The sequence below is a fragment of the Manis javanica genome, chromosome 8 (genome assembly GCF_040802235.1).
Source record: "Manis javanica isolate MJ-LG chromosome 8, MJ_LKY, whole genome shotgun sequence".
Taxonomy (NCBI): Eukaryota; Metazoa; Chordata; class Mammalia; order Pholidota; family Manidae; genus Manis; species Manis javanica.
This window is the reverse complement of record NC_133163.1, coordinates 59,659,724-59,685,559: the sequence shown is the minus strand read 5'-3', so window position 1 is coordinate 59,685,559 and position 25,836 is coordinate 59,659,724. Positions and strand designations below refer to the sequence as shown.

Here is a 25,836-nt window from a genome sequence, read left to right as displayed (position 1 = left end):
CTTTTATCTCTCTCTGTGTCAGCTTCTATGTGTTCCTGTTCTCTGGTTTCTATTCCATCAATGGCCTCTTGCATTTTATCCATTCTGCTTATAAATCCTTCCAGAGTTTGTTTCACTTCTGTAATCTCCCTCCGGACATCTGCAATCTCCCTGCAGACTTCATCCCTTAGCTCTTGCATATTTCTCTGCAGCTCTGTCAGCATGTTTATGATTTTTATTTTGAATTATTTTTCAAGGAGACTGGTTAGATCTGTCTCTGCAGATCCTCTCTCAGGTTTTGTGTGAACTATCTTGAACTGGACTAAATTTTTTTGCCTTTTCATGGTGATAGCGGTGGCTGTAGGCAGGTTGCGGGTGTATCAGCTGGGAGAAGAAAGTCCTTTCCTGCTTACTGGATGCCTTGCCCTTCTCGGCTGCCTGTGTTGGTTACCCGCACTCCTGTAGCAGCCACCGGGTTAGTCCCCTAACCCGCTGTGGGCAGGGTCTCCATCATAGCAGCATGGAGCCCTGTGGAGAGTGGCAGGCATGCCAGGTGCTCTCCTCCATGATAGCGGCGCCCCTGCTGGGCAGCTGTGTGCCAGCAGCAGCCTTTGGGTCTAGCCCGGGTGGCTGTGCTTTGGGCCAGGATTCTGGTCAGGAGCTGGAAGCATGCCTGCTCCCTCTGGTTCCACTGCAGGTGTGCATGGGGCTCTCCCACACAGGCCTCTACCGTGCTCCTCTGGCTCCACTGCCACCAGTGTGTGCGAGCTGCACCCGGGCTGTTCAGTTGTTGCTGCTGTGGGGTTGCACAAGCCTCTCCTGGTCCCCTCTGGTGCCGTTGGTGCATGTGATCTGCTCCCGGTCCCTTCTGGCGCCGCCACCCCTGGCACGCGCTGCCACTCTCCTGCTACTGGGCCGGTGTGTCAGGGTCCGTGCCAGTTGGAGAAATGACTGGCAGGCTGCTTAGTGCCGTGAGGGGCTTCAGAGCTGGGCTGCTTCCACCGGGGTTTAGGGTGCCTAAGTCTTCCCAGGATTCCCAGCTGCTGGCTAAGTGTGCCGGGACGACTTCGTCCAGCTATGGGGTCACTGTCTCTTTAAGACTTGCAGAAAGCACTCACTTTCCTTTTGTCTCAGGGGCGCTGGTTGTGGGGACCTGCTCACAGGTTTTGCTTTTCCATTTCTCTAATATCCAGCACCCCATGCACCTTGTGTCTGCGCTCCGGGTGCAGATTTCTAGAGCTGGTTGTGTAGCAGTCCTGTGCTTTCTCTCCCTCCCCATTCTGACTCCTTTCTTCCCACCGGGTTCTGGGGTGGGGGAGCATTTGGGCCCCGCCTCGCCGCAGCTTGTATCTTACCCCCTTCATGTGCTGTTGAGTTCTCACAGATGTAGATGTATCCTGGCTGTAGTACTGCATCCACTGGTGTCTCTTTTAGTAGTTGTATTGATTGTATTTTCATAAATACATTGGGAGGAGATTTCCTCTGAACTACTCACGCCATCTTCCCATGATCTCCAGTTGTTTTGATAAACTCATAATCATGTATATTTATATTCAGAATGTATAGTTATATATTACATGTGCAGTATCCTGTAACTTTTTCTTACTAATTAATATTCCATGTAAGTAAATGCAAGTAAATCTATTTCATCCTTTTCACCAGCCGCACAGCATTTTCTTGTATGCCATTACCATAGATAAATCAATGCCATCAATGAACACTTAACCAAATAGTTAAAATCCTTATACATACAAGTGCATATTTTTATTCTTTCCCCCAGCTTGAGAGATAATTGACACATAACATTTTTAAGTAGGTATATACAAAATAAGGTATACAAAGTGACGATTTGAAATACATATATATTGTAAAATGATTACCACAGTAAGATTAATGAACACATTCACCACCTCAGTCACAATTTCTTTTGTGTGGTGAGAACTTTTAAGACCTACTGTCTCAGCAACTTTCAAATATACAATGTTGCATGGTTAACACACTTAACCATGCTGTAAGCCACGTCCCTAGAATTCATTCATCTTCTAACTACAAGTTTGTAACCTTTGACTACCTTCAATTTGTAGAAATAGAATGGCAGAGTTAAAGAATATGTACTTTTTAAATTGATAAGTGCTCTTTTACAGTGCAGATATTCACTTATCTCTATAGTAGCACTGTATTTTTCCTTCAAAATTTTCCATGTTTTTCCCATGCAAGTGGTTTTTAAATTTTTGTCATTAGTTTTTGTGAAGTAAAAAACATGTAACATGTACTCTATTCTTTTGACAAATTTTTAAGTGTACAGTACTTTTACCTATATGCAAACTGCTGTATACATCTCGAGCTTTTTCATCTTGCATACCAAAACTCTATACTCATTGTCCTTTCCCAAAGGACACATTCTATCACAACATACTATTCTTTTATGAATTTGATTAGATATCTCATATAAATAAAATAATGTGATGTCTGCCGTTCTGTGACTGGCTTATTTCACTTGGCATAACTTCTTAGGTTTATTCATTCTGTCACATATGACAGGACTTTCTTTTTTAAGGCTGAGTAATATTCCAGTGAATGTACATTGATCTGTATCCATTCATTTATGTTCCCACTTCTTGGCTATTGTGAATAATGTTGCAATAAATAAGGAAGTATAAATACTTTATCAAGATCCTGATTTCACTTCTTTTGAATAAATACAAGTGGGATTGAAGGATTATATGGTAGCTCTAGTTTTAATTTTTTATGGAAACTCTACCATTTTCCATAGTGGCTCTATCATTTAACATTCCTACTAACATACAAAAAGGTTCCAATTTCTCCACATCCTTGCCAACACTTATTTTCTGAGGTTTTTTTGGTTGTTATAATGGCCATCGTAACAAGTGTAAGGTGAATCTCACTGCAGTTTTGATTTTCATTTCCCTGATGATTAGTGATATTGAGTGTTTTCATACCTGTTGGCTGTTTGTGTATCTTCTTTGGAGAAGTATCTAACTTCCTTATACATTTGTTTTTTTTGTTTTGCTTGCTACTGAGTTATAGGAGTTCCGTATATATTCTGAGTATTAACCCCTTATCAGATATATAGCTTGCAAATATTTTCCCCAGTCCATAGGCTGTCACTCCAGTGATTTTGTTTCCTTTGCTGTGCAGTTCACTGAGTTCCACTTATCTATTTTCACTTTTGTTGCCTGTGTTTTTGGTGTTAAACTCAAATCATTGCTAAGGTGAACATTATAAAGTTTTTCCCCTCTGTTTTCTTCTAGGAGCTTTATAGTTCCAGGTCTTAAGTCTAAGTCTTTAATCCCCTTTGAGTTGATTTCCATGTATGGCATAGGGGCCCAATTTCATTCTTCTGCATGTGCATATCCAGTTTTCCCAATACCATTTGTTGAAGATATATGTGTATTTTTCAAATTTTCCTTGTAATTTTTAACGTGTTTTGAAAAGGCCTTCTCTACTATGATTATCAAACTAATCTTTTATTTTCTTTAGTCCTTTAGTTTTATTGTTCTACATGTAAACCTCTAAGTGTTTTCCTTTACCCCTTCCCACCCAACCCCCTAAAAAAGAAAGTCAACTCTCCCACACTGATGTTGTATAATCTAACTCTCCTCTTGTCTCTGTTACAAGAGACTTCTTTTTGGCCAAAAATATAAAATACACAACCAAAAGTGAACTGAACAATAAAAGGAATTTATCATCTCACATAACAAAAAGTCCAAAGGTAAAGCAGTTCCAGAACTGGTTAATTCAGAAGCACATTTCAGGTGCTTTCTACCTGTGCATCCTGCTATCTTCACTGCAATGGCTTTCATCTTCATGCTTGTCCCTTTATGGTCATCAGATAGGAGAGGAGGTGAGAGAGATACTAGATGTGCACTCATCCCCAACCCCCAGAGAAGGTATGGTCTGATGAATGTTGATGTGACTAAACCAATTATCCACCCTCCTGCCCTTGGGGAATAATAACTAGGAAGAAACATAAAGATGTTAGAACCTTCATCAGCACTTCCACACTTGGGAAGAGAAGCTGATAGTCAAGACTGTAACAGGACTAAGAATAAAAAGTTCTTCTTAAATAGGAATAATATTCTTTGGCCCTAGAGTCACTGAATTCACATTTCAACTAATCTATATTTCACTTGTAGTACATTACTGGAGTTCTCAAGCACTGAGTTCTATTAAAATGAAATTAAGTTTTTAAGTAATTTAAGCAGTTTAGATATGATGTATATGTGTGTACATCTATGTGTCTATATATATATCGCACACACAACACACAATGTAAGTAATGAACTTATACAGGCATAAAAGGCATTAATAGAAATAAATTATAATCAATAAAATAAAAATTAAGTTTAATATCATACTGTTTACTTTTCTTAAATAAGACAAATTCATAAAACAAACCCAAACTTTGTTCATTCTTACAAATGATTCTGACTGATGCATACTTTTCTTTATGCTAATTTATGAAACCCTGAGTTTTGCTTCTCCATCTGTAATTAAATACACACCACTCTGAGCAAATAATATTTAAAATAAGGATCCTATATCTTGGTATTTAGTTATTTGAAATCAGGTTTTCATTCTCAATAGTCTCACTAAAGTGTGCATTCTGGTAGAATGTCTCTTTACCTGCTTTAACTTGGTCTGTGTTAAATTGATAAAATACAACTGTACACCTGCTTCAGAGTGCATCTTTCATTACAGAAGTTAGCAAATAGTTTACATCAAAACAAATGTCCAAAAGTGTAATTAAATCATTGCTACTTGAAATACTTTATATATGAATAATTTATCTCTTTACACTGATGAAGACTTTCATTTCAGTATGTTCTACAGCTTCTGTATCATCACTTGAAATTTACCTGAAAAAGAAAACATGAGAAATAATTTTTTGATTTTATACACAAGGAAAACAAACTTAAACATCAATTTCTATTTAGGAAGTAGTTTCAATCAAGCAACTTACTGTCAAACAACTTTTCACACTATTCACAATATTCAATAAATTCAATTTCATTTTTATGAGATGATTATCTGGTTTCTGAACAGGTGTCTTTGTTTCTCTTTATGATTTTTACCTTTTTGGTATTTCTCTGCTAATTATCATTGTGAATAGAAAGAAAATACAGTGATTCTCAAGTCAATTTTACTCTTGGTTGGTAGCTCTGGTAAAAAGATCTCTAGAAAGGAGTTCAGCATATAACGACTTGGCTTTATTTAGATTATAGAATATAACATGGGAAACTGTTTAAAAATTTTTTAATGCTCTAGGGAAATTTGTACCTTAAAAGAACACTGCAGAAAATTTTCCTCTAAAAGTTAAGATCATCATTTAAATTGTCTTATATATTTGGATTTCTTTAGCACATTTTAAAAATCATCATCCATTATGAATTTAAAAATCACTGAATATGAATATAAATATGCTACATATTACTGCATTAAATGGTAATGTTGATGAAAGTAAAATAAAATTGTTTAGAGTTTTAAATTTCCTTTAAGTTAACAAAAATGAAAAAGAAATAACCCAAACACCCCAGACCTGAAAAATAATCACTAAAAACATTTGTAAGAAATTTGACTTCAACTTACAGGCAGGCATTGAAGACACTTCAGCTGTTACAATACTTTTTATCCCCAAGTTTGATAAGCCACCTCTGATTAAGCCACATGTAAATGCTAAATACTGAAAGGAACAAAAAATGTACAAAATATTAAGGATTTCCTAAGGTGGTAAAGCCATTGACAACTATGACATTAATTCATTGTGGTTTTAAACAAGGATTGTGGAAGAATTTTTCAAATTACTGAAAATTCTGATTGTTAGATTGCCTGCCCAGCTCCTTGGCAACTAAAACATGCACAAATGACTTAAGCTTGGCCAACTGGATGTTTAGTCCAGAACTCTGAATCTAGAATGACTGACAAAAACAAGCTGGAAACAGGTTAAAATTAGTTCTAGAGGGAGCAAAGGTGACTTGTCTCTAATGTCAGTGCTGCCTTCAGGACTGTAATTAGAACCTCCCTGTGGAGTGATCTGGGCTGTCCTTCTGGCTGCTTCCAACTCCCAAGGGTTCGTGCCTGTTTTTACAGCCTTCCCATCAATTCTGTAAGCTAACTAACATTATTTCATCCAGAGTTGGCTTCTGCTTCCTACAACCAAGAATGTTAACTTGTTCAAGACTTACAGCCGGCCACAAGAAAGAATTATCTAGTTCAACATATAAATAGTGCCAATACAGAGAAACCCTGTCACATGGAAACAAGGAAAGGGAATGGGACTGTGTTCCAGCAGAGAAAGCCAGGATACGAATGGGAACTAAAAAATGACAATCCAAAGAATTTTTGATTATCAACATTTCTGCATTGCATGACATTCAACAATACTGTATTTATGAATAACATAGAGTATTATTATAACTCATATACATAAATGGGTCCTGGTAAGTACTCTCTGGAGTCACGAAATTTTATAGGTATTTTTTAGGTATTATAACCTACATTAAAGGTATTTTAGAGGTATTATAACCAATTTCACTAATAAGAAACTAAGATCCAGAGGGGTTATATAACTTACCCAGTGTCACAAACCCTTAAGTTACGGAGTTAGCTTAAAATCTAGATTTATTTGGTCCTCAGTCCATGCTCCTTCCACTATACCCATACTACCTTTGTGTTAGATAATTTAGGTCTGGACAAATTGTTACAGATAAACCGCCATTTATACTGCCCGGAATATTTTAATGACTTCAAAAGAACCCTTACAAAATGGCCATCCTGCCTAAAGTAATGTACAGATTCAATGCAATTCCTATCAAAATACCAACAACATTCTTCAATGAACTAGAGAAAATCTTTCTGAAATTCATATGGAACCACAAAAGACCCCTAATAGCCAAAGCAATCCTGAGAAGGAAGAATAAAGCTGGGGGGAATTATGCTCCCCAACTTCAAGCTCTACTACAAAGCCACAGTAATCAAGACAATTTGGTACTGGCCCAAGAATAGACCCATACACCAATGGAAGAGACTAGAGAGCCCTGATAAAAACCCATACATATATGGTCAATTAATATATGATAAAGGAGCCATGGATATACAATGGGGAAATGACAGCCTCTTCAACAGCTGGTGTTGGCAAAACTGGACAGCTACATGCAAGAGAATGAAACTGGATTATTGTTTAACCCTACACACAAAAGTAAACTCAAAATGGATCAAAGACCTGAATGTAAGTCATGAAACCATAAAACTCTTAGAAGAAAACATAGGCAAAAATCTCCTGAATATAAGCAAGAGCAACAACTTCCTGAATGCATTTCCTCGAGCAAGGGAAACAAAAGCAAAAATGAACTCATGGGACTACATCAAACTAAAAAGTTTCTGTATGGCAAAGGACACTATCAACAGAACAAAAAGGCATCCTACAGTATGGGAGAATATATTTGTAAATTACATGTCCAACAAGGGGTTAACATCCAAAATATATAAAGAACTTACACACCTCAACACCCAAAAAGCAAATAACCCGATAAACAAATGGGCAGAGGATATGAAGAGACAGTTCTCCAAAGAAGAAATTCAGATTGCCAACAGACACATGAAAAGATGCTCATCATCACTAATCATTAGGGAAATGCAAATTAAAACCACAATGAGATAACACCTCATACCAGTAAGGATGTCCAGCATTGAAAGACTAAGAACAACAAATGCTGGCGAGGATGTGGAGAAAGGGGAATCCTACACTGCTGGTGGGAATGTAAGCTAGTTCAACCATTGTGGAAAGCAATATGGAGGTTCCTCAAAAAAATAAAAACAGAAATGCCATTTGACCCAGGAACCCACTCCTTGGAATTTACCCAGGCAGAGAAAGACAAGTGCCAAATGATTTCCCCCATTTGTGGAGTATAACAACGAAGCAAATTGAAGGAACAAAATAGCAGCAAACTCAGAGACCCCAAGAAGGGACTAGCGGTTACCAAAAGGGAGGAGTTTGGGAGAGCCGGTTGAGAAGAAGGGAGAAAGGGATTGAGGGGTATAATGTTTAGTACACATGGTGTGGGGGATCACGGGGAAAACAGTGTAGCACAGAGAAGGCAAATAGTGAATCTGTAGCATCTTACTACACTGATGGACAGTGACTGCATTGGGGTATGGGTGGGGAGATGATAATATGGGTAAATGTAGTAACAACATTGTTTTCTCATGTGAAACCTTCATAAGAGTGTATATCAATAATACCTTAATAAAAAATTTTAAAAAAAAGAACCCTTACATTAAAACTTGTCAGCTTTCTTTAACACATCATCATATCTACTTATTAAATGATTCCTGGAATTGAAAAACTAAACTATACAAAACCCAGAAACACAGATATACTTAACACAAAATACGTATTCTTAGAAACATATTAAAAATTTATTTTTCTAAGAGATTGTAAATATAGACTGAGATAAATAATTTTGCACAACTAATGCCAGTTTTATAAGCAGCTTGACTTGTAAATTACATGTCCAACAAGGGGTTAACATCCAAAATATATAAAGAACTTACACACCTCAACACCCAAAAAGCAAATAACCCGATAAACAAATGGGCAGAGGATATGAAGAGACAGTTCTCCAAAGAAGAAATTCAGATTGCCAACAGACACATGAAAAGATGCTCATCATCACTAATCATTAGGGAAATGCAAATTAAAACCACAATGAGATAACACCTCATACCAGTAAGGATGTCTGGTATGTATCTATGCTGTATTTAAGAATCTACAATTAATCTACATTTCAGTGATATTTATTTACAGTTTCTTCAATTAGTCATCATAAGCTGACTTAGCTACATGTTAATGTAAGTTATTTTAATATGATGAACATCTGTCTCTTATTTCATAGGAAAGTGTTTATACAAAAAAGAACAACTTTAAAACCTATTTTAAATTCAAAAGTCTGTTGTGATTGGCATTGTAATTTTCCTAATGGTTCTACGTTTCTCATAAGAGAACCCCAATCTTCTATTCTATTAAATACCTTAGATGCATGTTCTAAATACTGTTTTCCTGCAGACATCTGAGTAAGCAGACGAAATTTGTTGTCCTGAAGTACATAGATGCCCTGTTCCAAAAACAGAAAAAGCATCGAGTCAATGTAGTCTATAATCATTAAAAATTAACTTTTCCCTTCAAAACACTTCAAGAGTTTTGCAACAGCTATTAAAACTCTCTTAGCCAAATTTTCTTTAAATGAAGGAGTTTTGCAGTGTTTAAGCTGAAGAGTTGTTTAGCATTTTGTAACACAAATACTATTGAATTTTAGATACTGAAGATACAAAGATAGATAAGACATAGTTCCTATCTTTAAAGAACTCACAGTCGAGTGCAAAGGAATCAGAAATACATGTCCAAGTGAAATCAGCAATTACTTATATTATTAACTCATATCTAGAAAACCAATAGTCAGAGTTACTCTTTTCACTAGCATTTCATGTACTTCCAAGCTAAGGCTGATACTGTTATATGAAGAAATGAATTCTCTTGGTAGCTACTAGATACACTATTTTCATTCTTCCTATTTAATCAAAATCCAGATCACTCTAAATATATCCTTGATTTTTATAAAATATTTAAAAGCATAATTTTCCATATAATCTGCTAATTTTTATATTAACAAAATATTTTAAGAATAGAAAATATGGGGAGCCAAGATGGCGGCGTGAGTAGAGCAGTGGAAATCTCCTCCCAAAAACACATAGAGCTATGAAAATATAACAAAGAAAAATCTTCCTAAAATAGAGACCACAGGACACAGGACAACATCCAGACCACATCCACACCTGCAAGAATCCAGCGCCTTGTGAAGGGGGTAAGATACAAGCCCCAGCCCGGCGGGACCCGAGCGCCCCTCCCCCCGGCTCCCGGCGGGTGGAGAGAAACTGGAGCGGTTTTTTTTTTATTTTTTTTTGGCGAGCGCTTTTTGGAAGCCTTAGAGGGACGGGCCCCCGTTGCTGGGGAGGCAGGGTGGCGGGACCAGTGAGGAGGTGCCTGGGAACGGCGCCGGAGGACAAAGAATATCCCGCGTTTCTCCCTGCGAGACCTGGGGGCGGGTGCCTGAGACCGGTGCCTGAGGACGGAGGAGGTCGCGCGTTTTTCCCCTTTTTTTTTTCTCTCTTTTTGGCGAGCGCTTTTTGGAGGCCTTGAAGGGACGGGGACCCCAGTGCTAGGGAGGCACGGTGGCGGGACTGGTGAGCGGGTGGCTGGGACCGGCGCCTGAGGACAAAGAATATCCCCCATTTTTCCCTGCGGGACCGGTGGGCGGGTGCCTGAGACCGGCACTTGAGGACAGAGGAAATCGCGCGTTTTTCCCCTTTTTTTTTTTCTCTTTTCTGCGAGTGCTTTTTGGAAGCCTAAAAGGGACAGGGACCCCGGTGCTAGGGAGGCAGGGCGGCGGGACTAGTGAGCGGGTGCCTGGGACCGGCACCTGAGGACAAAGAATATCCCGCATTTTTCCCTGTGGGACCGGTGGGTGGGTGCCTGAGACCAGCACCTGAGGACGGAAGAAATCGCGCGTTTTTCCCCTTTTTTTTCTCTCTTTTTGCCGAGTGCTTTTTGGAAGCCTTGAAGGGACAGGGACCCCGGTGCTAGGGAGGCAGGGCGGCGGGACTGGTGAGCGGGTGCCTGGGACCAGTGCCTGAGGACAAAGAATATTCAGCGTTCCTTCCCTGCGGGACCGGTGGGTGGGTGCTTTTTGGAAGCCTTGAAAGGACAGGGACCCTGGTGCTAGGGAGACAGGGCAGCAGGACCAGTGAGCGGGTGCCTGGGACCGGCACCTGAGGAGAAAAAAAAAAAAAAAAATCGCTTGTTTTTTCCTTTTTTTTCCTTTTTTTTTTCTCTTTCTTTCTGTTCCCTCTCTCATTGTGGCTGCTGTTGTTTTGGTTTGGAGAGTGCTTTTTGGAAATCTTAAAGGGGCAGGACAGGTCACTTAGACCAGAAGCAGGGAATCTGGGGATCTCTGGGCACTCTAACCCCCTGGGCAGCAGGGAGCACAGAGGCCCCTTACGGAGATAAATAGTCTCCTGGCTGCTCCCCCTCCAACGGGGCTCCACCATTTTGGAGGAACAGCCCCAGCCAGGCCAAGCCCACAGCAACAGCGGAGATAAACCCCAAAGCAACTGGGCAGGAAGCAGAAGCCCTGTCTGCGCACAGCTGCCCAGCACAAGCCACTAGAGGTCGCTATTCTCCCAGGAAAAGGCTACAAACCAACAAGAAGGGAAGCTCTTCCAGCGGTCACTTGTACCAGCTCTGCAAACTATCTCTATCACCATGAAAAGGCAAAACTACAGGCAGACAAAGATCACAGAGACAACACCTGAGAAGGAGACAGACCTAACTAGTCCTCCTGAAAAAGAATTCAAAATAAAAATCATGAACATGCTGACAGAGATGCAGAAAAAAATGCAAGAGCAATGGGATGAGATGCAGAGAAAAATGCAAGAGCAGTGGGATGAGATGCAGAGAAAAATGCAAGAGCAGTGGGATGAAGTCCGGAAGGAGATCACAGATGTCAGGAAAGAGATCACAGAAGTGAAACAATCCCTGGAAGGATTTATAAGCAGAATGGATAAGATGCAAGAGGCCATTGAAGTAATAGAAGCCAGAGAACAGGAACGTATAGAAGCTGACATAGAGAGAGATAAAAGGATCTCCAGGAATGAAACAACACTAAGAGAAATATGTGACCAATACAAAAGGAAAAACATTCGTATTATAGGGATACCAGAAGAGGAAGAAAGAGGAAAAGGGATAGAAAGTGTCTTTGAAGAAATAATTGCTGAAAACTTCCCCAAACTGGGGGAGGAAATAATCGAACAGACCATGGAATTATACAGAACCCCCAACAGAAAGGATCCAAGGAGGACAACACCAAGACACATAATAATTAAAATGGCAAGGATCAAGGACAAGGAAAGAGTTTTAAAGGCAGCTAGAGAGAAAAAGGTCACCTATAAAGGAAAACCAATCAGGCTAACATCAGACTTCTCAACAGAAACCCTACAGGCCAGAAGAGAATGGCATGATATACTTAATGCAATGAAACAGAAGGGCCTTGAACCAAGGATACTGTATCCAGCACGACTATCATTTAAATATGATGGTGGGATCAAACAATTCCCAGACAAGCAAAAGCTGAGGGAATTTGCTTCCCACAAACCACCTCTACAGGGCATCCTACAGGGACTGCTCTAGATGGGAGCACCCCTAAAAAGAGCACAGAACAAAACACACAACATATGAAGAATGGAGGAGGAGGAATAAGAAGGGAGAGAAGAAAAGACTCTCCAGACAGTGTATATAACAGCTCAATAAGCGAGCTAAGTTAGGCAGTAAGATACTAAAGAAGCTAACCTTGAACCTTTGGTAACCACGAATCTAAAGCCTGCAATGGCAATAAGTACATATCTTTCAATAGTCACCCTAAATGTAAATGGACTTAATGCACCAATCAAAAGACATAGAGTAATAGAATGGATAAAAAAGCAAGACCCATCTATATGCTGCTTACAAGAAACTCACCTTAAACCCAAAGATAAGCATAGACTAAAAGTCAAGGGATGGAAAAACATATTTCAGGCAAACAACAGTGAGAAGAAAGCAGGGGTTGCAGTACTAATATCAGACAAAATAGACTTCAAAACAAAGAAAGTAACAAGAGATAAAGAAGGCCACTACATAATGATAAAGGGCTTAGTCCAACAAGAGGATATAACCATTCTAAATATATATGCACCCAATACAGGAGCACCAGCATATGTGAAGCAAATACTAACAGAACTAAAGAGGGAAATAGACTGCAATGCATTCATTGTAGGAGACTTCAACACACCACTCACCCCAAAGGATAGATCCACCGGGCAGAAAATAAGTAAAGACACACAGGCACTGAACAACACACTAGAACAGATGGACCTAATAGACATCTATAGAACTTTACATCCAAAAGCAACAGGATATACATTCTTCTCAAGTGCACATGGAACATTCTCCAGAATAGACCACATACTAGCTCACAAAAAGAGCCTCAGTAAATTCCACAATATTGAAATTCTACCAACCAATTTTTCAGACCACAAAGGTATGAAAGTAGAAATAAATTCTACAAAGAAAACAAAAAGGCTCACAAACACATGGAGGCTTAACAACATGCTACTAAATAATCAATGGATCAATGAACAAATCAAAATAGAGATCAAGGAATATATAGAAACAAATGACAACAACAACACTAAGCCCCAACTTCTGTGGGATGCAGCGAAAGCAGTCTTAAGAGGAAAGTATATAGCAATCCAGGCACACTTGAAGAAGGAAGAACAATCCCAAATGAATAGTCTAACATCACAATTATTAAAACTGGAAAAAGAAGAACAAATGAGGCCTAAAGTCAGCAGAAGGAGGGACATAATAAAGATCAGAGAAGAAATAAACAAAATTGAGAAGAATAAAACAATAGCAAAAATCAACGAAACCAAGAGCTGGTTCTTTGAGAAAATAAACAAAATAGATAAGCCTCTAGCCCAACTTATTAAGAGAAAAAGAGAGTCAACACAAATCAACATAATCAGAAATGAGAATGGAAAAATCACGACAGACTCCACAGAAATACAAAGAATTATTAAAGACTACTATGAAAACCTATATGCCAACAAGCTGGAAAACCTAGAAGAAATGGACAACTTCCTAGAAAAATACAACCTCCCAAGACTGACCAAGGAAGAAACACAAAAGTTAAACAAACCAATTACAAGCAAAGAAATTGAAACAGTAATCAAAAAACTACCCAAGAACAAAACCCCGGGGCCGGATGGATTTACCTCGGAATTTTATCAGACACACAGAGAAGACATAATACCCATTCTCCTTAAAGTGTTCCACAAAATAGAAGAAGAGGGAATACTCCCAAACTCATTCTATGAAGCCAACATCACCCTAATACCAAAACCAGGAAAAGACCCCACCAAAAAAGAAAATTACAGACCAATATCCCTGATGAATGTAGATGCAAAAATACTCAATAAAATATTAGCAAACAGAATTCAACAGTATATCAAAAGGATCATACACCATGACCAAGTGGGGTTCATCCCAGGGATGCAAGGATGGTACAACATTCGAAAATCCATCAACATCATCCACCACATCAACAAAAAGAAAGACAAAAACCACATGATCATCTCCATAGATGCTGAAAAAGCATTTGACAAAATTCAACATCCATTCATGATAAAAACTCTCAGCAAAATGGGAATAGAGGGCAAGTACCTCAACATAATAAAGGCCATATATGATAAACCCACAGCCAGCATTATACTGAACAGCGAGAAGCTGAAAGCATTTCCACTGAGATCGGGAACCAGACAGGGATGCCCACTCTCCCCACTGTTATTTAACATAGTACTGGAGGTTTTAGCCATGGCAATCAGACAAAACAAAGAAATACAAGGAATCCAGATTGGTAAAGAAGAAGTTAAACTGTCACTATTTGCAGATGATATGATACTGTACATAAAAAACCCTAAAGACTCCACTCCAAAACTACTAGAACTGATATCGGAATACAGCAAAGTTGCAGGATACAAAATCAACACACAGAAATCTGTAGCTTTCCTATACACTAACAACGAATCAATAGAAAGAGAAATCAGGAAAACAATTCCATTCACCATTGCATCAAAAAGAATAAAATACCTAGGAATAAACCTAACCAAAGAAGTGAAAGACTTATACTCTGAAAACTACAAGTCACTCTTAAGAGAAATTAAAGGGGACACTAATAAATGGAAACTCATCCCATGCTCATGGCTAGGAAGAATTAATATCGTCAAAATGGCCATCCTGCCGAAAGCAATATACAAATTTGATGCAATCCCTCTCAAATTACCAGCAACATTCTTCAATGAATTAGAACAAATAATTCAAAAATTCATATGGAAACACCAAAGACCCCGAATAGCCAAAGCAATCCTGAAAAAGAAGAATAAAGTAGGGGGGATCTCACTCCCCAACTTCAAGCTCTACTACAAAGCCATAGTAATCAAGACAATTTGGTACTGGCACAAGAACAGAGCCACAGACCAGTGGAACAGATTAGAGACCCCAGAAATTAACCCAAACATATATGGTCAATTAATATTTGATAAAGGAGCCATGGACATACAATGGCAAAATGACAGTCTCTTCAACAGATGGTGCTGGCAAAACTGGACAGCTACATGTAGGAGAATGAAACTGGACCATTGTCTAACCCCATATACAAAGGTAAACTCAAAATGGATCAAAGACCTGAATGTAAGTCATGAAACCATTAAACTCTTGGAAAAAAACATAGGCAAAAACCTCTTAGACATAAACATGAGTGATCTCTTCTTGAACATATCTCCCCGGGCAAGGAAAACAACAGCAAAAATGAGCAAGTGGGACTACATTAAGCTGAAAAGCTTCTGTACAGCGAAAGACACCATCAATAGAACAAAAAGGAACCCTACAGTATGGGAGAATATATTTGAAAATGACAGATCTGATAAAGGCTTGACGTCCAGAATATATAAAGAGCTCACATGCCTCAACAAACAAAAAACAAATAACCCAATTAAAAAATGGGCAGAGGAACTGAACAGACAGTTCTCCAAAAAAGAAATACAGATGGCCAAGAGACACATGAAAAGATGCTCCACATCGCTAATTATCAGAGAAATGCAAATTAAAACTACAATGAGGTATCACCTCACACCAGTAAGGATAGCTGCCATCCAAAAGACAAACAACAACAAATGTTGGCGAGGCTGTGGAGAAAGGGGAACCCTCCTACACTGCTGGTGGGAATGTAAATTAGTTCAACCATTGTGGAAAGCAGTATGGAGGTGCATCAAAATGCTCAAAACAGACCTACCATTTGACCCAGGAATTCCACTCCTAGGAATTTACCCTAAGAACGCAGCAATCAAGTTTGAGAAAGACAGATGCACTCCTATGTTTATTGCAGCACTATTTACAATAGCCAAGAATTGGAAGCAACCTAAATGTCCATCTGTAGATGAATGGATAAAGAAGATGTGGTACATATACACAATGGAATACTACTCAGCCATAAGAAGTGGAAAAATCCAACCATTTGCAGCAACATGGATGGAGCTGGAGAGTATTATGCTCAGTGAAATAAGCCAAGCGGAGAAAGAGAAATACCAAATGATTTCACTCATCTGAGGAGTATAGGAACAAAGGAAAAACTGAAGGAACAAAACAGCAGCAGAATTACAGAACCCAAAAATGGACTAACAGGTACCAAAGGGAAAGGAACTGGGGAGGATGGGTGGGCAGGGAGGGATAAGGGGGGGGAAGAAGAAGGGGGGTATTAAGATTAGCATGCATGGGGGGGAGGGAGAAAGGGGAGGGTGGGCTGCACAACACAGAGAGGACAAGTAGTGACTCTACCACATTTTGCTAAGCTGATGGACAGTAACCGTAATGTGGTTGTTAGGGGGGGACCTGATATAGCGGAGAGCATAGTAAACATAGTATTCTTCAGGTAAGTGTAGATTAAAAATTAAAAAAAAAAAAAAAAAAGAAAGAAAGAAAGAAAAGGGGGATTACTCCTTAACAGGATAAAACTATTGGTAAATCAAAGATCAACGCATGCTTTAAATATCCTTAATGTTGATCACTTAAAGGGTGTCAGATGATCAGCTATGGAGGTGCTCTTTTCTGATAATATTCCTTTCTCTTAATTTAAAAAAAAAAAAAAAAAAAAAAAAAAAAGCAGTTACTGTGTGCTGACCTCCAATGAGTTCTGCACAGTGGTATAGAGGGCATGTCAAAGTGTGGGCAAAGGGTCTGTTTGTTTCTATGCAGAAGATCAAGGCCTAGCTTGGATACCCAGAAAATGAACTAAGATACGATATGAGGAGGAGCTTCCGGCATCAGCACTCTCTGGAGGACTCGTGCCGGGGGATGATCATCAAAAAGCCTCCACAGGGATCCGGACGATGCTGCGGTTGTGGCTGCATCCAGCCCACAGTCTCCTGGACTTGCCATAAGAAGGAGGAGGGAGATGTCTAGGCTGGCATGTGCATACAGTGAGACAACGAATTTGACTGGATCTGTACTGTTGGAACTCAACCAGGAGTTGGGAGGGGTGCAAGTTGTAGCACCCCAAAATCTCATGACTATAGACTATCTATGGTTAAAAGAACATATGGGATGTGAACAGATCCCAGAAATGGGCTGCTTTAATTTGTCTGATGGTTCAAGTACAGTTGGAAAATATCCATCATATCATAGATAAATTTTCACAAATGCCTAGGGTGCCTAAATGGTTTTCTTGGCTTCACTGGAGATGGCTGGTAATTATAGATTTGCTTTGTTTATGTCACCATATTCCTATTATGTTAATATGTGTGTGCAAATTAGTTAGTAGTTTAAAACCTATACATACTTAAGGTACTATACAAGAAGATATGTCAAAGAAATAATCAATCCTCCCAAGTTTCCTTCATATGCTACATCTATAGCTTTTCTTCTTCCTTCCTAATTACAAACCTTAAATAGAATTCGTGCCTCATATAGAATTTACCGAGTATCATAATTCCTCCAGGTGGTAAAGATACCTCGAGACAAGTGCTGGGCATAGAAGCCACAGGGCATAAATCTGCAAAGAAGTAAAAAGCTAACCTTTGCAAACAATATGGCTTCTCTCTCACTTACCAACTTTACATTTCCCTGTATGGCCCCGGAAGATGACTGGTTAGCCAGAGACGGGTAAGATTCCTCAAGGGAGGAACAACCTAAGACAGGCACAGTCGCAGGGGGGCCATCAGGTGAGAATTTGGGGATCAACAGAGGTGAGGCTCAGAACCTCACCCCCCCTGCTTTGAGAGAAATCTTCTGCATCCGTGGATGTCTTGCTGCCCTTGTCTAGCCTGGATTAATACTTAGTCCATAGGCACACACCTGATCATCTGATCATCTACATTTGCCTTCTTACAGCACTAAACTATGTTTTCTACCTTTATCTTGCATCTACCTACCACTTCAGCATCTTATTAAAAATAAAAATAATAATAATAATAGGAGAACTGTGGGATCAACATATAAATCAAGTACAAAAATCAAATGAATATTCATATTTGACCTGATTGTTTATAGGTCATAATGCATGATCAAAACCGAAAGTTTCTGTGATGAATGCCCTTGTACTGTTCACCATGTAAGAACTTATTCACTATGTAAGAATTCGTTCACCATGTAAGAACTTGTTTGTTATGCTTCAGAAGATTGGAGACTGACGAGAATTAGGCTTGAGATGGATTAATGATTGTACATTGAGCATTGACCCCCCTATACTGAATTTTATTGTTGTTAACAACCATTTGATCAATAAATATGAGAGATGCCCTCTCAAAAAAAAAAAAAAAAAAAAAAAAAAGAATAGAAAATATGACAGCAACCAAACAATGCAAGAGATAGTTGAGTATTTAAGAGCATATTTATTCTCTATAAATTAGACTTTAAAGACACCACTAATAACTAAGGAACCAAATGCTAAAACCTTTATTCTCTGACATTTGCTTTTTAACTTAAAATAACTTATTTAATTGGAGAAAAGAAATAGCTATCATTACTGATAATTGTCCTTTTGTCTATATTCAGTATACCCCAGTAGAGAGAAAAAGTAATTTATTATGAATAACATATAATAAAAACATTCTAAAATTAACTAGAAATTATCTTAAATTTTATATAATAAGTAAATCACTAAAACAGGACATTAAGTTAAAGGACTTTAAAAAATAGGCCTTAATTTATCTAAGTACCTGATGATTTGTCCGTAGATTGTCGATTTGTTTCTTAAATACTGTAGTCCAAAAATCTTTACAAATGAATTTCATGATATCTAACTCATCCTTGAACCTTGCAGTATCTTTTGTAAACCTAAAAAGATTGACTAGATGTAATACAGTATTTTTCCTCCAAAAAAAGCAGGAGAGGCAAATTATTCACTAATTTCAAAAGCCAGAATAGTACTGAACATTTGACAGTCATAAACTCAAAAGCGCCAAGCAGAGGAGATCCCATATCAATGGATTCACATTCTCAAATAATTACGGTGTTAAAATTAGCCTAACAGTATATTAGTTTACCAGTAAGCCACAATTTTAGGTACAATTCATTCTAGCATAAAAAAAAAACAGGCTGAACATGATCCTGGTATTGTTAAAGAAAATACAATAGGAGTTCACTATTCAGAGAGTGAGAGATAAACACTAAAAAGAATTGACCTATAAATTGAAAGATTACTGAATTTATAAACATAGACTCTAAGGCATTCCTATCCTTATGCATTTAAACAAAATTCCGCTTAAGTTTAAGAACCTACTAAACCTTAAGTAGGAAATGCAACAAGATTTTAGTTGTTTCAGTATACCAAAGTTTTCAGAAAAAAGTCTAAAATGTAAAATATCTATTTTCTTCAAATACCAAGTCATAAAGTTGGATAAAAAAGTTAAAATAGCATCAGACCTAATAAGATAGTTCAACTTGTGATATTAAAGAACACAGAATAAATAAAATATGGGAATTAAAATTAAAGTTATCTCAAATTTTAGGTAATCTTTTGAAATGGATCATCTTTGTTCATAACCTACCTGGAAGAAAATTTTCAAATCCATACTGCTCACCTTTCTATCAATCCTTGTCCCACTCGAAACCCCATGTTTTCCAGTTTAGTAATACAGCGTCCATTTTCCTATTTTAAAAAATAATAGTTTTGAGTACTTTTAGAATGCCAGAATGTTAATATTCAAAAATTGTTTTAAGATGTTGGCTAAAAATTTTAATGTAAATATTTACACTTTTTCCACTGAAACACTGAATTACAAGTGATACTTGAATTTTCTTAGCACTAATCATTTTCATAAGGCAGTAAGATAAACAGGAACTGCTACTTATTAATACTTTTCAGAAGCACCAAAGCCTCTTCCTAACTACAGCTACCCCCCTCAACACTTTTTTCTATTTTCAACTATTTTCATCTCTTCAATTATAAAAGTGAGGTTAAAGGTATCACCTTTGACTGTTTTCCATCAGCCATTCCCTTTGTGCTGTCATTGAGTTTTATGGTTCCCTGCTTCAAAATCTCTTAGAGTCATCCAAGTTTTCCGGTTCTCAGTGAGTCTTCGTTCATGATCCCCCCATCCTATGCCTGGAATCACGCAATTACTTTGCAATTCCTTTGACAGTCTCACCTAGTCTTAAGGCTTTAAGTATCACCCCTTATTGTAACACTTTTCAGACTGCCCAGATCCTCTAGATGACCTACAAAGCCTTATACAATCCAGACTGCTGTACCTCTCTGACCTCAACCTTCTACTTTTCACTCATTTGTCTCTAGCTACACTGGTCTCCTTGCTGTCCTTAAACATACAGCCATGCTCCAAACTCAGGGCTCTAGCAAGGGCAGCTCTTCCTTCCGATAGTCACATGACCAATTTCCTTACTTCAAGTCTCCACTCACATGTCACCACCTCAGTGAGGCCAATTTTAACGATCTTCTTTAAAACCACAACATCATTGTTCTTCAGAAACTCCCTGTCCTAGTAATTCTCAAAAGTGTGTCCCAAGACCAGCAACATCAGCATCTCATGGGAACCTGTAAAAACTGCAAATTCTGTAATCCCACCCCCAATTTATTGAATCAGAAACTGCAGGTGTGGAGTTGTTTTTTAAGAAGCCCTCTAAAAAGTGATTCCAATGCCCGATCCCATTTCCCTGTTTAATTTGTCTCCAAAGAACTTTCATCTTCTAATACACTATACATTTTATTAATTTTATATTGCCCATGTATCCCCATCCTCACCCACTGCTAGAACACAGTTCCGAGAGGGCAGTGATTGTTACATATTTTGAAGCCCGTATGTCTCCCAGTAAGTACATCACAAGCCTCATTATTTACTGAACTTTCTTCTAAGGAACCATGTACTTCACTAGTGGGGCTGTGACTTCTCACTTTATTTTCAGTATGGATTTTACTGAAAATAGCCATCTGGAGGCCCCATAGGCCCCTCAAACTAGGAATATTTAAAATGATAGTCATTATCTTGTTCATTTACTTTGGCATCCGTGACTGCTCACTAGTAGATACCAGATTTTTAGAAAAATTAAACGAGAATATTTTATCCATTAGCCTTTAAAAAAATTTATATTTTTTATAAATTGGTAAATGCCTAATTGTTCAGTTTTCAGAGATTTTAATTCCTCTTCATAGTTTGACAATCCAATTTGGAGGGTGACAGTGGTTCTTTCCTCTATTTCACTTCAAAACTTACAGCTTTATGTCTGAAAAGATATATTAAAACCATTTCTAGGTGACATTATGTGCCTTCTTTTACATATTTTTATTACAAAAAATTTGAAATAGAGACACTAATGTAATGAATCCTTATACATCTAGGTTCCAACATGGATTCTAATCCTTAAGACTGCCACATAACTTTTTAAAAATCCATTTTGCTTATGTGCACTTTCAACTTTTTCCCATCATAAATAAATTGCAATAGGAAAAGAAAGTTATTTTTTTCTTTTGGAGTTCCTTTCTTATACGACTAACACATCTCTTAAAATTATCAGTCATGATTAGAATAGCTGTTTTATTTTAGTTAATCCATTGGAAAAAAGAGAGGAATTAAAAAAAAAAAGATTTTCCTGGGCCAGAGTTGGAAGAGGGAAAGAAATGAATGAGAGAGAATGAAGAGAATGGTGGGTGAAGAGCAAGGATTTTATAATAAAAGAGTAAAAGGAGTACATTGCTAATTATTCTTTGGGGAAAAGGGAGACTACCTTTGCACAAACAGCAAATGTCTACTACTCAGCATTTAGCACAGATGTTAAACATAAAAAATCATTGATTGTTGGCGATAAAGTTTGGTCCTTGGAAAAAATACTTATTATAGTGAGTCTGAATAAGAACAGAACTTGCTTCATTTTCAATAATCCGATATTTTCCTAATGAGATCTCCAAATGCATTATGCCCCTCTGCCAAAGACTGAATGTCTTCCCTCCAAATTCATATGTTGAAATCCTACCCTATAATGTGATGGTATTAGAAGGTAGGACCCTTGGCAGATGATTCTGTCATTAAGATGGGGCGCTCAAGAATAGGATTTAGTGCCCTTATAAAAGAGACCTGAAAAATAGCTAGCCCCTTCCACGTGAGCACACAGCCAAAAGGCATCTATGTATGAGCCAAAAGCAGGCCTCCACCAGTCACCAAATATGCTGGCATCTTGGTCTTGGACATCCTAGTCTTCAGAACTGTGAGAAATAAAGTTCTGTTGTTTATAAGCCACCCAGTCTATGGTATTTTATTATAGCAGCCCAAACAGCCTAAGACACTATTCTTTTTGTAGTTTACAAACCAGCAGTACCTTTTTTTGGGTGTCTGTCCTACAGAAACCTCAAAAAATTCAGTCTGTCCAAAATAATTCATTATCTTCACCTCTTTCTTCTCCTTTATTCCTTCTCCATCCAACTAAGCTGCTCAAGCTAAAAACTCGGGGATAATTTTTAACAATCACTCCTATACCTAAACATGTCCCAGAAATTCTACCTATCTTCTTCTATCCCTGTCTTAAATCAGATCTTCATTATCGCCTACCTAGACTGAAGGAATGGATCGTCTAACTACAAGAATCTACCCTCTCTCATCTAAACACTGGATTCTATTTCAAAAAGCAAATGGGCCATATCATTCCTTTCCTTACAAGTCCTCCACTGAGAAGGTCCGAATTCTTTGGTCAGACAAGGTTCTTCTAGCTTCAGTTCTCAACCCTTCTCACCCTCCACGCATTCAATCTAGTCACAGTGAAATGCTTAAGCATTTTAAATACACCACAACACTCTTTCTTCATATCTCTATACCTTTACTATGCCTAGGGTGATCTTCCTACCCCCACTTTCCACCCCTCTTCGTCAACAGCATTATAGAAAGGGCTACTGACCTGAGCATGACTTTGGAGTATCTCATTTATAAAATCCATTACAACTCCATGACTCTAATTACCACCCACTATAATATTTACTGAACCCCTATTTCATAACAACTGTGAGACAGGGGTTCTATCTAATTCATCTAACCCATTGTCAGGCCCACAACAAACAATATTTTCCAAATAAATCAATGAGTGAATGAGGACTTCCACATATTAGGAGTGACGTCCACGAATATGGGGTCATTGTTTCATTCATTACTCTATCCCTGCTCCTAGAACTACCTCTGACATATAATGGGCATCAAACAAGTATTTTTTTAATTAAACTTGTGTTTCCTATTTACAGTAACGCCTGCAAACTTTCCTCTACTTGGACCTCAGATCTCATAGGCCTTCTGTCTTCGAGTCGTGTGGGAGTTGATATTGGTTAGGGATCTGGAGGGAGGGTCAGGATTCTCTTAAGGGTGGGACAGGTCTATCGAGTGGACTGCTCAGAAGTGCTAGCTTAATTAAGTAGGGGCGCCAAAACCAGCTGTGCAGTTTACCCTGCCGTAGATCACGGTAGGGAGAACGTTGAAAGTAAAAGCTGTGGCCTGCAGGACAGATACGAGAATGGATAAAATGTATCAGGTAGTACAAACTGCGAAAGAGATGAGGATTAAAGATTAAAGACAGCCGCTAAATCCTAGGGCTGAGGATACCTGGAAGAGGACCGCTGGTTTGTCTACGTTTGTCTACGCTCGGAGGTGTTCAGTGGTGATGCGACAGGGATTTAAGAAAAGAACTGAGGGGAAAAAAGGAGTGTCACCGCAAAAGGACCTGAAGGGCGTGTGGCAGCACTCACCACCTCCCCCTGCTCCGCGGACTTGTACACCCCAGACACCATCTCGTTATGGAGAAGCAAAAACAGCGCCTCGTCCGCCATTTCCCGCTTATTCTTCCAAGCTCCGGGCTTCAGCTCCCGTTTGGGCCGGGCTCCGGGGTTCCAGCTAGCGCCTGAGCTATGCGAACTGCGCCGCCGCTCCCTCAGTTCGCACCCGTCCCTCGTCGCTAGGAGGCCGAGGAATTCACTCCGTCCTCTGAAGGCTGGTACCAGAGTGAGCACTGAAGCCGGGAGAGCACAGCCCAGGGCCACAGGCTCACCACGCTCCCGGGTGAAGAGTCTGACAGCAATGGGAACCAAGCCCAGCCGGCAGAGGCCCGGTCCCGCTCCAAGGCAAGGGGGGAAAAAAACAACTTCCGGTCCCCTCTACCCCGGCATTCCGCCAACTCTATGGTCATCGAGTTCCTTTCCCTGGTGAAGACCTGTAGGAAAAAGGTTCCTTTCCCACGTGCTGTCCGGAGGTGGCGGGTGGTGAGTGAAGTAAAGCAAAAGAAGGTCCCGCTGCCGTCCCTGTGTTAGTTAGCAGTGTTAGAACTTACAAGAATGTCTATTAGCTTCATTGAAAGCCTCCACATCTGCCATGTTCCCCAAAATAAAAAGTTGTAAAGAGTAAATAAATCATTTTTTCAGGCCATAAGTTTTAGGTATATTGGGAAATGATCCGAGTCCATTTTGAATTAAGCCTGGGTATACAAAAAGTTTTAGAGCTATTTCGGCCACCAGAAAGTTTACTGGGAGTGAGGTGTAAGGTACAAGAGAGATGAAGTAAGCAAAGAAAATGATAAACTTGAACAAGAAAATACAGATTAATTAGAGGAATAGGTGAATGGAAAAGTGCTAAAGACTTAAGAAAATCGACATCACTATGAAATGGAGTTTATAAGAATCTACGGTGGATGTGAGACAACTACGGAGGTGCAAATACATGTTACATTATATGCACCTTTTACATTTGTCAAACTGGCTCAAAGGTATTGATTAGCCTGTGATTACATTTTGCTTAGTAATTCACAAGGGCAGAACTTCTTTTCCAATTAATTTATTGATACTCTCCAGCTGAGACAAGGACCATGGGTGTAGTCAGTAGGGTGAGGGCCTCTGGAAAAAGACCCCTATCAAAACTCCATATTAAACAATTAAGCAAAGACAAAGTACATTAATTCTCTAAAATAAAATATCAAACTAGGAATATAAGCATCTTCAGTAAAGATTAGTTAAAAGTAAAAAGCCAGGAGTAACTTGGCCTAGAATATTTGAACATCTCCCAGATAAGAAAATACCTCAACATAGCCCATGTCTTGTTTGTGTCAATTAAATGAGGTATTGTAAAATTTACTTAAGTCTGCTAAAAGGCCCAGTTTATCTTTAACTTTACCCAGATGCTGCTTTTCCTCCTCCAGCCCAAATCAAGTCAATAGCTCAGCTCACCTTGAAAGTAAGACAAGCAGCCTTGAGTGATATACTCCCAAACCAAGAAAGTGCTATCCTGAGAAAGAATCAATACAGTAAATTTCTTATGTTAACTCTGCAAAATAGTCCAAAAAATTGATAAGAAATGTAGTGTCTCTTTAAAAATAAACATTTAGCGACCATTTGGTGGATCTACATCCCTAGCTCTTTGTCTCTCAACTGCCTATAAATACCCTAGACACCGCTAAGGACTCTCATGTCCCCTCCTGGTGTGAGCCAGGAGCTCTGTCCTCTCACTGTATCTCTAAATAAAATCCTCTCCCTGGCTCTCCTACCTTGACTGCTAAGTTCATTCTTCGACTCTGCAAACAAGAACCCCGGCATCACAACTAACACTGAAATTTCTCAGCTTGGTCACAATAAATTTAAGATCATGATCAATAATTGGAATTATGACATCTTTTTTTTTTCTTTTCACATGTCCCTTCTCCCTTCTAATGTTTGTATCAGT

At 38.8% G+C, this 25,836-nt stretch overlaps 1 protein-coding gene across 1 annotated transcript; it reads right to left on the bottom strand.

Annotated features, from left to right (window-relative positions):
* Positions 1-4,329: 4,329 nt before the first annotated feature.
* On the bottom strand, positions 4,330-24,264 carry TRAPPC6B (trafficking protein particle complex subunit 6B). Its single transcript, XM_017654336.3, has 6 exons — positions 23,877-24,264; positions 19,723-19,790; positions 18,859-18,976; positions 9,030-9,113; positions 5,590-5,683; positions 4,330-4,859 (listed from the first exon to the last, which is right to left on the bottom strand). The coding sequence occupies exons 1-6, from the start codon at positions 23,955-23,957 to the stop codon at positions 4,828-4,830; spliced, it is 477 nt and encodes a 158-aa protein (XP_017509825.1). The 5' UTR covers positions 23,958-24,264; the 3' UTR covers positions 4,330-4,827.
* Positions 24,265-25,836: the final 1,572 nt, after the last annotated feature.

Excerpts from the sequence above, each read along its gene's own strand:
- TRAPPC6B (XM_017654336.3), bottom strand. The coding sequence starts at position 23,957 with ATGGCGGACGAGGCGCTGTTTTTGCTTCTCCATAACGAGATGGTGTCT. Across the intron at positions 18,977-19,722 it reads GGACAAGGATTGATAGAAAG|GTTTACAAAAGATACTGCAA; the intron begins GTGAGCAGTATG and ends CAATCTTTTTAG. Across the intron at positions 4,860-5,589 it reads AGTGTCTTCAATGCCTGCCT|GTAAATTTCAAGTGATGATA; the intron begins GTAAGTTGAAGT and ends TTTCTTTTTCAG.